The sequence below is a fragment of the Dermacentor variabilis genome, chromosome 11 (genome assembly GCF_050947875.1).
Source record: "Dermacentor variabilis isolate Ectoservices chromosome 11, ASM5094787v1, whole genome shotgun sequence".
NCBI classification, from domain to species: domain Eukaryota; kingdom Metazoa; phylum Arthropoda; class Arachnida; order Ixodida; family Ixodidae; genus Dermacentor; species Dermacentor variabilis.
Window position 1 is genome coordinate 22,699,159 of NC_134578.1, and position 13,024 is coordinate 22,712,182.

The window sequence follows — 13,024 nt, forward strand, 5'->3', positions numbered from 1 at the left end:
GCATCAGAGTATCAGCAGCAGATAAAAGGAGAAAAACACAAAATGAGAAAAACCAATGGCGTGGCTCAGCTAATCATATTTTCCAGGAAACGTGCCTCCCATTCTAAAGTATGATCGATGTGTCACTGATGCATTCTTGTCTCTTTTTTTATGTAATATGCCTCTAGAAGTTCCCGTGCTTTTTCGTTACTGCACTTGCGCAGGATCTTAACCTGGTTGAGCAGAGGTCTGCGTTTATGATCTAGGCAATGCATGGGTAAATGACGTTGCTTCCGGTTTTTAATAAACCTTTCGTGTTCACCGATTCCCACGTTCATCCAATCTTTCCAAATACAATGAACCAACTTGCCCAACAACGCATACTGCTAAACTACGCTGTATTGATGCAGACAACCTTACTCAAAATACGTAGCGGTCGCTCTCAAAGCCTTATTGCTTCGGTTTATGGATTTCACAGAGAAAACTTTATGAGTGGAACCTCTTAATCGCAACCAGTTTAGCCCACTTGTGCGGAGGTTATACGGCATATCGGACTTCGAATGAACTACGTCGAGATTGCATTGACGTTTTTTTTACACTTAAAGTTATAATTTTTATGGTCAGCCAGATCTGCGCGTGTTACCACTTTAATCAATCGGACATGTATATTATTTCTTATTCTGCGAGCGCGAGCGACGTTTCAGGGGACCGAGAAGAGACAGCATGTCAAAATGGGGAAGTAAACTAAGAATGACAATAACATTACCACTGGGGATAGATGGAAGTGCCGCCCATCCTTCAGTGAACAAAAACGCCTCATGATGTAGATTACCATTAAGAACAGTATGAAAATCAATCAGTGTTATGCAGTGCTACACGTTGTTACTGCTTATCTGACAACATATGCACCATTGCACTTGTATCGCCACTTCAACGCTTTTGCGGCATCTTGCGGAACTAACGCTTATAAAAATTTCTTCAGCCTGAAAACTCGCATCGATGGAACCGCCTTTGCATCACCGCAACAAGAGACAAAAAGTGCCTCGATTCTGTCATTCATCGGCCGGTTAATCGTTACTTAAGCAATTGCCTTTGTACTCCACTATAGAATTATTCTATTTTCCTTTTCCTTCGTACAACAGATTTATTGTCTTGGGAGTATGGAACTAAATAAAATAGCACAATGACACATAAAAGACGACACAGACACAACTTCTACTTTAGGATTAAGTAATTCCAGAGGCAACCTCTTTCCTAATGAGCGCAATGCTTCTTCGATAATGTTAAAAGACCTGTTTCCGGGCACTACCAAAGCAACGTTCCAAGGCTGTAAAAATAAAAAAATAAACAATCAATTCAAGTACTCTTCGTCCTTCAACAAAAATGGTCTCCACGAATGTCGACACGAAGGCTGAATAAATACCCGCCGTGGTTGCTCAGTGGCTATGATGTTGGGCTGCTGAGCACGAGATGGCGGGACCGAATCTGGGCCATGGCGGCCGCATTTCGGTGGAGGCGAAATGAGAAAACACCCGTGTACTTAGATTTAGGTGCACGTTAGAGGTCCCCAGGTGGTCGAATTTTCCGGAGTCCTCCACTATGCCGTGCCTCATAATCATAAAGCGGTTTTGGCACATAAAACACCATAATAAAAAAGGCTGAACAAACAGAGGTCATCAGAAGTAGATTAATGCTGCTTGCGAAAAAATGACACTTAGGAAAAGCTATTTTTAATTTTCCAGTTGTCGAGACAAGCTTCTAAAGTACAATTCTGTAGGAGGGTAGCATGACAGACTTAGTTATCTGCGATTGAGGGAGGTCTGCTCTGAGTCCCAAGTACTCATCAAATGGATGAAACGATATGTTATTTAAACCTGATCTATCGTTCCTTCCTGTTGCGTAACTCGCAGCTACGATCCCTCGTAAATATTTTCCACTTAAGGGTACCATTAACCTTAAAGTCTTCATACCAAGGTTGTGTAATTTACAGAAACAGAGGCAATCCCAGGACATATAACGCTTGTAGATGACCTACATCAAAGGGCTGTTTACCGCACCATTAGAGAGAGAGAGAGAGAGAGAGAGAGTCCAACGTTGACTGGAAGGTTTCTTCAAGCTCTCTTTGATCTGAGCCAAGAAGAGCTTCAAGGAGTGACGATTAATTGGCTTGGGATCTCACTCGTATATCATATGTTTCGCCTGAAATTCTTTTGCGGAGGCTAAAATTAGATGCGAACGAAAGTTGTTGGGTGAGTCGACTTGTTTGATGTCGGCTTGGTCATCTCTTTTGCATATATATGCACCACTGAACACATGTGAAAATTAGTGTGCAATACAGGCCACTATCTCATCCCCATCTGTTAACTAATCCGCATGCACTTGAAGAACAAATCAAACGTAGCTATTACGACACGTAAACCTACTTTCTGCTTTTACAGCTTCTGAACAAAATTTCAGAATGTGTTCTGAACAGCATTACTAGATAATAACCTTGATGCATGGATCTTAAAAACGATAATTTTTTGAATCAGTGATACTGATGCCAAGTATTGGATTTTCATTTATATGTAAGTGGCTGTGCATTAAAATTTCAATGTATGCTTGGCGCGGTGACTAGATCAGAAGACACTATGAGGCTGGGCAAGGGTAATGGGTTCAATAAACGACGGGGTGACTACATTGATATAGTATTTCTATGCGAGAGCTCTCATGTGTGGAGGTTTGCCAGCGTGTTAAAAAAAAGCTCGAGGAACTCGAATTAATCTGGAGAACTGTACCTTACCAAGCGTCTTCCCAAGTTAACCTATTTTTTATACAGGTAACCAAATGTATCTATCAACATGTCGTTTCGCCAAGATGAGCGCTTGCCAACGGAGCGACATGTCACATAGGACATTTTCCGTTATCTTAGCCATGAACGGGGGGAGGGGCTAAAAAAGGCGTAACGCGGCGCATTACTCATGTATCACTTGTTGATGCTTGGAATCATGCTAGAAAGTTACGGTTAAGCAATATGAAATTTGAATTGCGATATATATAACGCGTTTCGCCATTTTTGATCCCGCTGCACCTAGTGAACACTGTCGTTGTCGTGCAACAAAATGGTCTGCTCTGAGCTGTAAATATTTAAAACATGGAAGAAACATCCTTTTTCTTTTTTTGCGCGCCACCGCTGTGTCGCCTCCTCTGACACACACGTCTGTCGTCTGCGAGCTATTGAGCTCTGCGATTCGTAGTTGTGCTCGATGACGTGGATCGAAGACCACATGACAGCCCGATTTCTTTGATGCATATGTCCACTACCGCGAAAAATAGCGTTTTGAGTTTCGTCGAAGAAAGTGTAGGCACTAAGTCACCCTCTACGAAACTATTCGTCCAAGTCAGAGACGCGTGATGACGACAGATAAATACTGCAATATTGATAACGCATGGGCGGTCTGTCCATACAAGCTCGCTCTTCGAATGTATCCCGAGCGAAATGGTGAGACATGAGCGCACTTTTGTTTCAGCACGCCCCTCTGTGGCTGAGTATTCTTTAAAATCCGCACTGTCGTTCTGTTGTCGTGGTTTAAGGGCTTCTTTCGCGGAATTCGAATGCCATATTCGTCACTGTCCGCGTCAGTGGGTTGTTGGGTTGATGCTGGGCGAAATGCTTCAGCCCCGTAAAGGATGTTGGGAAAGAATTGGACATGAGAACGTGTCGCAAAATTTATAAATAAACTGGAAAATATCAGGCGATGCACGCGCGCGGCGAGAAATCGCAGTCTCCTGTTAATACTGGAGAGAGGCATTCCATGAATGGGTAATCTCTCACCAGACATACGCACTGAAAGAAACTTATGTTTTTCATTAGGTGTTTTAGGAGATATTATCTGTGAGAATCCTACGACGATTTATTTCCACACCGTTTCCTTTCTAGCGTCATTTTAGAGCAGCCTTCGTGCACAAAGGTGACACTTGTGAAAACCATACTCCATCTGGTGCACTGCAGGCGTGACTGAAATCGTTTTCTAGGAACGAACGGTTAAATTTACTCGCATAAGATGCATTGCAATATGGTTATTGCTTGCTTTGTTTTTATTTTGCTGCCTCCTCGGCGCAGGAAACGAAAGAGAAAATTTAACCCAGATTTATTTTTGTCTGTATCAAGAAATACAACGCGGCCTCAGAAACACTGCTGGGGCAGAAAACCTGAGCGGTAGGACCAAAGAAAATGGCCATCGAAAGAATGCTTGCTTAGTTGGCTGAATTGCAGATATAACTAAGCGTTAGTTAAAGAAGCCAAAAAAGACGCCACGTGGCATAAATGGTTCAGCGAGAGAAAATAGAAAACAGTACGGGCGAGAAAGGCTGTCAGAAACATGCAGTACTTATGTATGCATGGATGCGTATGCACGTTTATGCATATTTGCATCTGCATAGTACCCATGAACACCGTGCGCATAGTTCGCAAGCAAAAAAGAAAGAACGCTCCGCTGCAGAGCGAAATGACGTAGACATGAACCCCAGACAAAGGCTCATTTGCAACTACCTTGCCTGTGTCCGCTCGCGTTGGAATGAAGTACGTTGCTCTATTACACAATAAACGAACATTCCGATGTAGATTGTATACCAAGTCACTGAAAAGCCCACATCAAGCAAAACAGCTTGCTAAACAAAATCGCTCATGCACATTTAGACGTAGGCAGCAGAATTTGTTGTTTCTTCAATGGCATGGTTGTCAAGGGTATCTCATCCGGCTCTCATTGTGACTGTCGGCTGTGTTATCGTGTCTATATTGGTCTCTGCTCGGTATTTAAACTCGCGTTCATGACCTGTATGACAGCTCATGTTTTACTGTTGTCATGGTGCCTTCATTGTTTTAATGGTTGCCATAGGGATGCTCGTGTCGTCATTGCCGTCGGACCGTTTCCCATTTTACTGGATTCTACTTTAGATCTTACTTCGAATGAATCAGCAAACTTTTTTTATTCAGTGGAATTCGCTCGAAAAAAGTTTGTCAGTGGCAACGACATATGAAGGAAAGGTGCGCGAAATAGTCATTAAGTAAAAACATCTGTAAGCATAACAGTAAGGATTCCTTTCCTGGAGGATCTTAGATTATACATTAAACCAGGTCATCTATAGGGCGTCACCTCAACTGCAAATTAAGCGAACGTTTCTTAAATGTGGAAATTTGTGCGGGCAAATTAGGCAACATTATGTCGAGAGAAAGTCAAATAAATGTATGTTGAGCGAGGAGATTCGCGCGTGTAAATGCATTGAAAACTCCATAGAAACCCACGACAATGTATATTTAACGAGTGTTATTGTGTGCACGAAGACAAAGTATGGTTAGCAGAAATGAAAATGAATGTGTAGACGCGCCTGGATTGCTAATTTTATATCGTTTGCGTGAGGTACATACCGGATGCTCCTTTTACTTGTAAACTAATAATTTGAAAGTGTAGTGTTTGTGTCCTTTACCTCTTTAACCTTAGTGAAATTTTCTTGCGCCAGTAAGCACGCACGTGATATATATATATATATATATATATATATATATATATATATATATGTATATATATATATATATATATATATATATATATATATGTAAAGCAAGAATATTTTTTTTTATTTAGAGAGTGTAAGCTTAAAATCCTGATTAATTGAACCGAGCTTCGCGATATTAGCAGCATGCTGACTGTGATGCTTTCCGCAATGAAGGGGCCATATTCACGACAAGAACAACAAAACGAAAATGCGGTAGAGCTGTTTGAAATTGGCTAGCCACGTTCGCTAATAATATGTTCGACGTCCAAATTGACTGGACGACTTTTCTCCTACAAACATCTTGGTTAAATAAATTCGATGTGTTTAATATAGCAGATTTCCAAGAGCACAGTGATATAGGAGAATCTCCTAAAAATTAGCAGCTAGAAAGTTATTCGCTTCGCAGGAATTACTTTCGAATTAGACTTCTCTTGAACTTTCTCTATAAAGAAATGAATAGCTGACCTATTGAAGTCACTGCGAGATTGCTTGTTTGGTGAACTTATCCGATGGTTACTCAGATGAGACACTGATTGCTTCATTATTTATTTACTTACTAAGGAACTCAAATAATTCTTTGTGGTTTGCGTTCTTTCCAATTTGTTGTGTGATACAAATGAGAATAAAACCATTGGCCGATTTGTGTGTTAGTTGTTGGGTTATTGGATCCTTCCGTGAACGTGGGAGCAATTATTTCTTCTCAGGTAGCTAACGAAGGAAGCTAAATAGCCAATCAAAAAATCCGACTGCTAAATTACCGACTGCTTCGTTCTATCGATTCAATGTGTTCGTCGACTAATTGGCTCGTTGATTAAAAGACTGATTCTTTTGTTCACGGTATCATTACAATTTTGCAACTAGCGCCACAGAATAATTCACTAGCAATAGAGGAAAGGCATGTCACATTGCCTTTTATCCTCCTTACTCGGATGATTGGTTTGGTTGGCATATTTAGAGTATAAGTGTGTTAGAGCACACTGATCTTTAATTTGAATTCAAGGTTCCATTGCCCTTCCGTCGTTTGCGCTTTGCACGCTTCCTGATTATTTTCTCGAGCAAAGTATTTAAAAACCTCCCAGTTGAAGAGAGCCTGGTTATCACTTTTGCCACAAATAGAAACCAAGTTATTTATTTACTATTTATAATTCACTCCTAGGCTGTTGAATTTGGGGTACACGTTTTAGTAGGAGAAAGGAACCCAGCTACTAAAGAAAGCAATATGCCCTTGGCGGAAATATTCGGCATTTGAAATGGTTAGCAGGAATGCAAGTTCATTAATTAACATATCATGGAGGCGGATGCCTTGAAAAATTTGGCACTCATAACTTCCGCTAAGCATATTTGACTTCAGCACTGCCCGGCATCACTTCCGCAATTCCATCATCTGCCAAAACAATCCCAGTGAATAAGATGATCAGTAAGACCTAATGATATATCACTAACAATATTTTGAAATGATTGCAATGTCTGCCCTTTCCAGATTCCACTTGAAGTGGCAATACTGCATGTGCCCAGACAAATTTGGGAAATCCTTTCGGAAGTACGAAAAGCTGAAATGATATTGCGCACATGTGAATATATCTTATGCAGTATTTACTGTCAACTCCCTGTTAACACATACTGGTTGTACCTTTTATAATTCCATTCGTTAACCGTTCTATGCAATTATCCTTGTTTTGTGTCTTGTGCGTTGTATTTGCATCTTGGGTCTCTTATTGGGTGATTCAGCTGTTCTCGTCTGTCAAACCCCGATGATGCATAGCAGGGCCCGAGCGGTAGACTGGAGGCAGCTACAAACAAAGACCTTCCCCAACCCCGTCCATCTCAGAAGGATATATCCGGACATCTACTCAGATGATAACTGCAAATTATGCAGCAGGGCTCACGCATCTCTTAGACACATTCTCTGGGAATGTGAAATTATATGCAAAGAAAATGCAGTTTCCCCAGATGAAGCTGCGGCGCGATGGACGGCCGCGTTGCGCAGCTCAAACCTCGAAAATCAACTATGGGCCATCCAGCAAGCCCGTGAGGCGGCGAGGAGACAGGATCTCCGGACCTCCTCGGGGGCGGCCTAGGCCCAGGCCACGAATTTGCCGGATTATCAATAAAGTTGTTACCACCACCACCACGTTTCGCAATGACGGGTTCAGTGACGTCACCACTACTCGAGATGGGTGAAAGGCGATGAGATCCGCCTTTCCTACGAGGTGCGCGCTCGCGCATTATCTCGTGAAACATGTAGTGGGGATTTTATGTGTGTATCTATCCCCTATTAAACCGAATAGCACTGTATAGTTACCAAGCCTGCTTCACTAATCAATTTTTACCACGTGCATCCATAGCAGCCTAGCATTTTGCCTGTCTGTGTTTGATCTTCTCTCACTTCACTCCCTGACTCTAAAGGCCACCTGTTGGTTTCCACATCAGGAGAGGTAGCAGGGGCGCGCAGAAAATGCAATTGCAATAGACATATGTGCCATCATGTGATTGATTGATTGTTGGTTATATTCACGCGATAGCCCGTTCTCCTACCACATGGACGGTTCATATCGGTGACATCTGTTCCTGGCGTGACCCGCAGGTATCTTGCCATCGTGTACCCTCTCGTATCTCGAGCCCAGCAGAGCAAGGCCCGTGCGAAGCGCATCCTGCTGGGAGTCTGGGCGGCCCCGTGCCTGCTTGCGTCACCATTCCTGCAGCCGGCGAGAGCGGAGTCTGACACTCTGTGGTCACAGTACGGCAGCATCTCGAGACGAAGCTGCCTCATAACACTCGATCCAAGCTTTAGGAGGTGAGCTTGGCTGAAGCCACCTGCGCGGCCAAGTCGCGGCAGACTGCGGCATCTTGTGTTGTCAATGACAGAGGAGTGACACTAACGAAAACTGATACGATGGCCACGTTGGAATCTAGTGGGAGGCCATTTGCTTTCACTTGAGTGAAGATTAACCTTAGAATCACGTATAAAACACAGCGCGCGAGTACCCTTTTCCGTTCTCTGTCTGCGACAACGCACAATAAATGCCTGAACGCCGAAAACAATAGCGCGAAGAGTTTTGTTATTCAATACTACTACATAAAATGCTCAAAAATATGTAGCTGATGTAAAATTCTTACCCTATGCTGTCATTGGACGATCCTTTATTATTCTATACAGAGAGTTAGGCGCGCATGCAGATTGTGTCGACTTCCTCTCCTATATTATAATTGGGCTGGAAATTATGCAGATAATAAATAGAAGGCACAAATAGGGAAACCGCACAGCGACACAATTTTTTTACCTACAAAGAGCAAAAGAAATATTCCCGAAATTTGAGAAAATTTACGTTTTCCATGCGGAGAGAGAGAGAGAAGAGAGAGAGAATTAACTTTTATTGAGCCCTTAGTAAAGGTTGGTGGACGCTGGCACCAGACGGTGTGAAACCTTCCTCTCAGGTCCCATATGCGTCCAGCAGTTGCTGGCCCCTAGCCGCCAGCGCGGGCTGGGTCGGTAGGTCGGGGCTGGACAACAAGGCCTCCCATTGCTCGAGGGGGCTGGGGCTGGGGAGGGTGGGGGGTAGAGATGGTGGGGGGTTCTTGAGCTTAGTGCACTCGGCAAGGATGTGTGCTAGAGTGCCTTCTGATCGTCTGCAAAAGGGCATGAAGTGTCATGCTCTGTTGGGAGCATCTTGTACGCGAGCACGGGAGATCAAACTTGATTGAACGCGGACACAAACACGAGAACGCGAAGGCAGAAAGATAAAATGAAATTGTCTATTTAAAGGAACGGTCGCCTTGACCACAATGCAGGGGCTACTACGCGAGCCTATTCGTGCTGATGTACCTGCTGCCCCTGGCGTTCATCGGCTGGACGTGTGCTCGTATCGCCCGCTGTCTGCTCAAAGGCATTGCTCTCACCAGGCAAGGAAGCCTGCGCCGACAGGAGGCCAATCGCAGAAAGGTGACTCCTCAACTTTGATTGATTGATTGATTGATTGATTGATTGATTGATTGATTGATTGATTGATTGATTGATTGATTGATTGCCTGATTGAGTGAGGATTTTATGCCCTGGAAGCCAACGGAAAGCTAGAACTCAAGGCCTGCAAGCTTCACAATCGTCCCTCACAGTAGGTGTTTTAATACTGTTCGGCTGAAACCTATGTAGGGTTCTTATGAAAACATACGGCCTTGTTATCTGTAGAATAGGCCGAGTAAAGTTTTCGGACGTTCTTATTTGCGCACATCCATGGTGGCATTTTCCCGAAGCCTAAACGAAATCTGTCATGGGAACAACGCCTGAATTTTGAGTCATTGCTTGAATTCTATCACTGACCCTTGATTCTGTTCTGCCCACAAGCAGTACAGACAAGGGTTCTCACAAACGTTATTACAATACGGTTCTACTTAAAGCTACATATGCGCGGTATCTAAACGCACGTTTTATTAGTAAAGTAGGCGTAGTATACCTTTCGTGCATTTTTAGTTACCCGTATGCATCGTGAAGTTTTGTTATTGTTCAAGGTCAAAATTAATTCTGGCATAGCAACAAAAGTTAGTTTCAGTTTATTGCTTCAATTGTCTCGCTGACCCTAGTTTCTCTGCTACCCACAAACAGTTCAACAACGGTCTTCTCTGCTACCTTAATTTCCTCTATTCTTTTCTTTCGCTATCCTTGAAGAAAAATGTATACAACTAGCGCATGCTATAAGCACCGATCTATGAAGCGGAAACAGAGATGACAAGAAAGAAGCTTAAGCATAAGCTAAAAGCCACTTAAGGAGCAGGTAACGAAAAAGCGTAATTGGCTGCATCAAAGGCTAGAGAGCATAAGTGTGTAGGTGATATACCTATATAGTGCAACTCGAAGAAACAGGTTTAGGTAGGCCACGTAGTGTGCCGAAATCCATAAAACCGTAAACCATTTACATGATTATGCTGCTTCATGATGCTTTCCTGTGGGGGAGGTTGCCCTACTAATGATGGCGTAGTAATTTTTGGAAACAACATGTATCAGCACAGTTTGCTTGTATTGGTGACATGAAAAATGCACACGTGGCTATGGTGACGAGAACATGCGCAAGAGCCACGATGGTCGTTGCAGCCGTTATTCGGGTAAATGTCTAGTACACAGAGGAAAACCTGTGAACATGAAAAACGTCAATTATACTAAGAAATAGAGAAAAAGATTTCAGTGGCGGCAAATTAATATATAAAGTGATGTGGCTGGATAAGTGGTAGTAGTCATTTGACGACATTCATGGGTAACGTGATGGCTAAGAGAATAAAAAGTTTCTTATGACTTGTTAAAAGGAAGCGTTAACTCAGGCTCAACTCCGATGCCATCAATTCAAGTACACTGAAACGCAGAAACGCTTTTCTGAGATAACCACTTGACCGATTTTAGTTACATCTGTTGCCTTTGGGAGAGAAAATTGCATTCTAGTGACTACTGGAAGCGCAATCTTCATCTAAGAACTGCACTATTAAAATAAATTTTCAAGAACTAATAGGTTGTAAGAAATAGTAGAGCAAAGTTTAGAAATTCGCAGCTCTGCATCAAGAACAGATATGGCAGTTCTGCATACTACATCTGTTGAAGGATATAAAGCAGAGAAATTTGAAATATCAGTTTGACTTACAGGCAAATTTATTACATCTTTTACAAGGGTTTTGCAAAAATCCTACTAACATAATGATGACCTATTTGAGGCCAACCATGCCGCATGGATATGTGTCGCTGTGTAGGATCTCGGCTAGCAAGCTCTACAAGTGACTAGAACTGAAAAACTTAATAGAAAATTGAAGAAGTCAGTTACAAAGAAGCAAAACTTCAACATCAACAGCAGTAGAGTGTGTAAAGCTAAGAACAGGGAACAAAATGAGACCAGAACGTGCGTTGAGCGTAGAGCGTTGGGGTACAGGGAAGTGAACATATTGGTAACGAAAAATAAAGACATCGGATGCACTGAAGTGAAGCATTTGAGAATAAAACGCGTCATTACATTGTTTCTATGCTAATCGCTTTGTATCGGCAGCTGTTGTGATATAGTTTCTATGAAATTGTTTATATGTACTGTACTATAGCTTTGAAGGCCAGCTGTAAGAAAATTTGGCTTCAGGTGAATTGTTTGTAAATGAGTGGTATATAACACAAAAGCAATCTAGGAAAAGCCGTATGGTAACTAATTGTATAATTTTTCGGATCATTAGATGCCCAAGCTATTTTTCGAGCCGTTTTTATACTTTTAGTGGTGCACAAATGCAAAACATATTATCGCAGCTATATTACTAATATCTCAACGAATAATCATAATATACCAGGGAGTGACAAACGCATTTAACCTGCAGCAGACGTGATTAAGCTGCTGCTGAGACGGCTGATAACCTCGGCCTGAAAATTTAATACCAGCGTGAATACTGCTTCTCACGGCCCATTTTTGTACGTTCCCAATGCGAATGCATGATTGCTTTTACCGTCCGTAATACCACGTGTTAGCATGACGAACAGGCTCCACGAATTTATAATTGTGTCTCTCTCCTGATGCATCCCCCAAGAAGCGCATGCATTCTCAGCGTTCTGCAGACGACGTTTTAGAATTGCCTTCTCGTAAGCAAAAAAAAAAGAAAAGCTCATAGTAAGCGAATTGAAAAATGCTGCTTGTGCAACTTCAGTTACGCACGCTTTGCTTTGACTTTTTGGAAATTACCTTCTCGTTAAACCTTGCATTTTCCTTCCTTGAGTTAAAATTCCAAAGGTGTCAGCGACATTCCTTCGTTGCATCCGCTGCTTCTTGCTGTGTATGGCTGCCGCGTACTTTCAAAGCCAGACTTTATTCTGCTTTTTCTGTAACGTGAAATACAACTGAGCTATTTCCTTCCATCTCTCTTTCAATTAGGTTTTGAGGTGTAGAGTCTTCGCTTGAACGGCTGTTAATTAGCACTGCTGTTTCCATTTCTCCAAAGCGCGCCGAACAAATCCCTTTTAATCCTGGCTCAAGCAACATTCACGTGGATAATGCGATACAGCTTAGCGTCCGCAGTGATATCACAACGAAGTTGCACTTGAGGTTTGACTACACTATGTTTAGATGGTTACCTCGAAATTGGGAGCAAAGATACATTAAACTTCGTCACCAATGAAGTCTCGCGATATACGCAAGGAAGTTCGAGCAGAAAACACAGCGTTTTCAGCAGAGATCAGCAATACGTGAGAAATGCAAATGAGGAATGCCGCGTTCGTGCTCAAGTATTCAAATATCTTGCTTGAAAAAACTACTTGTGACAGTTCGCGTTAACCGACGTTATTACGAAGCTTACGAATTATTCCAGATTAGAGAGACACCTACTGAAGTTGTGAGAGTAATTTGCCTTGATTTAAAAAGCACCACTGGCAAATATTTTCTATCAGCTTTGTATCTTCTTAGCGCGTTTGCTAAGTAAGGCAGTATTCCTAACGCCAAGTCATTAGGTCCATTTCATCGAGTTCATTGAGTGTATATGAGAAGTGCTTCAGCTGGTTTTTATTACA

At 42.3% G+C, this 13,024-nt stretch overlaps 1 protein-coding gene across 1 annotated transcript in view; it reads left to right on the forward strand.

The window, feature by feature from the left end:
• LOC142564489 (galanin receptor type 1-like) overlaps positions 1 to 13,024 on the forward strand; it is an 83,873-nt gene that overhangs the window by 56,866 nt on the left and 13,983 nt on the right. Inside the window, exons 2-3 of the mRNA XM_075675506.1 lie at positions 8,099 to 8,308; positions 9,304 to 9,454. Coding sequence (XP_075531621.1) covers positions 8,099 to 8,308; positions 9,304 to 9,454 — 361 coding nt within the window. The remainder of the gene's footprint in view (positions 1 to 8,098; positions 8,309 to 9,303; positions 9,455 to 13,024) is intronic.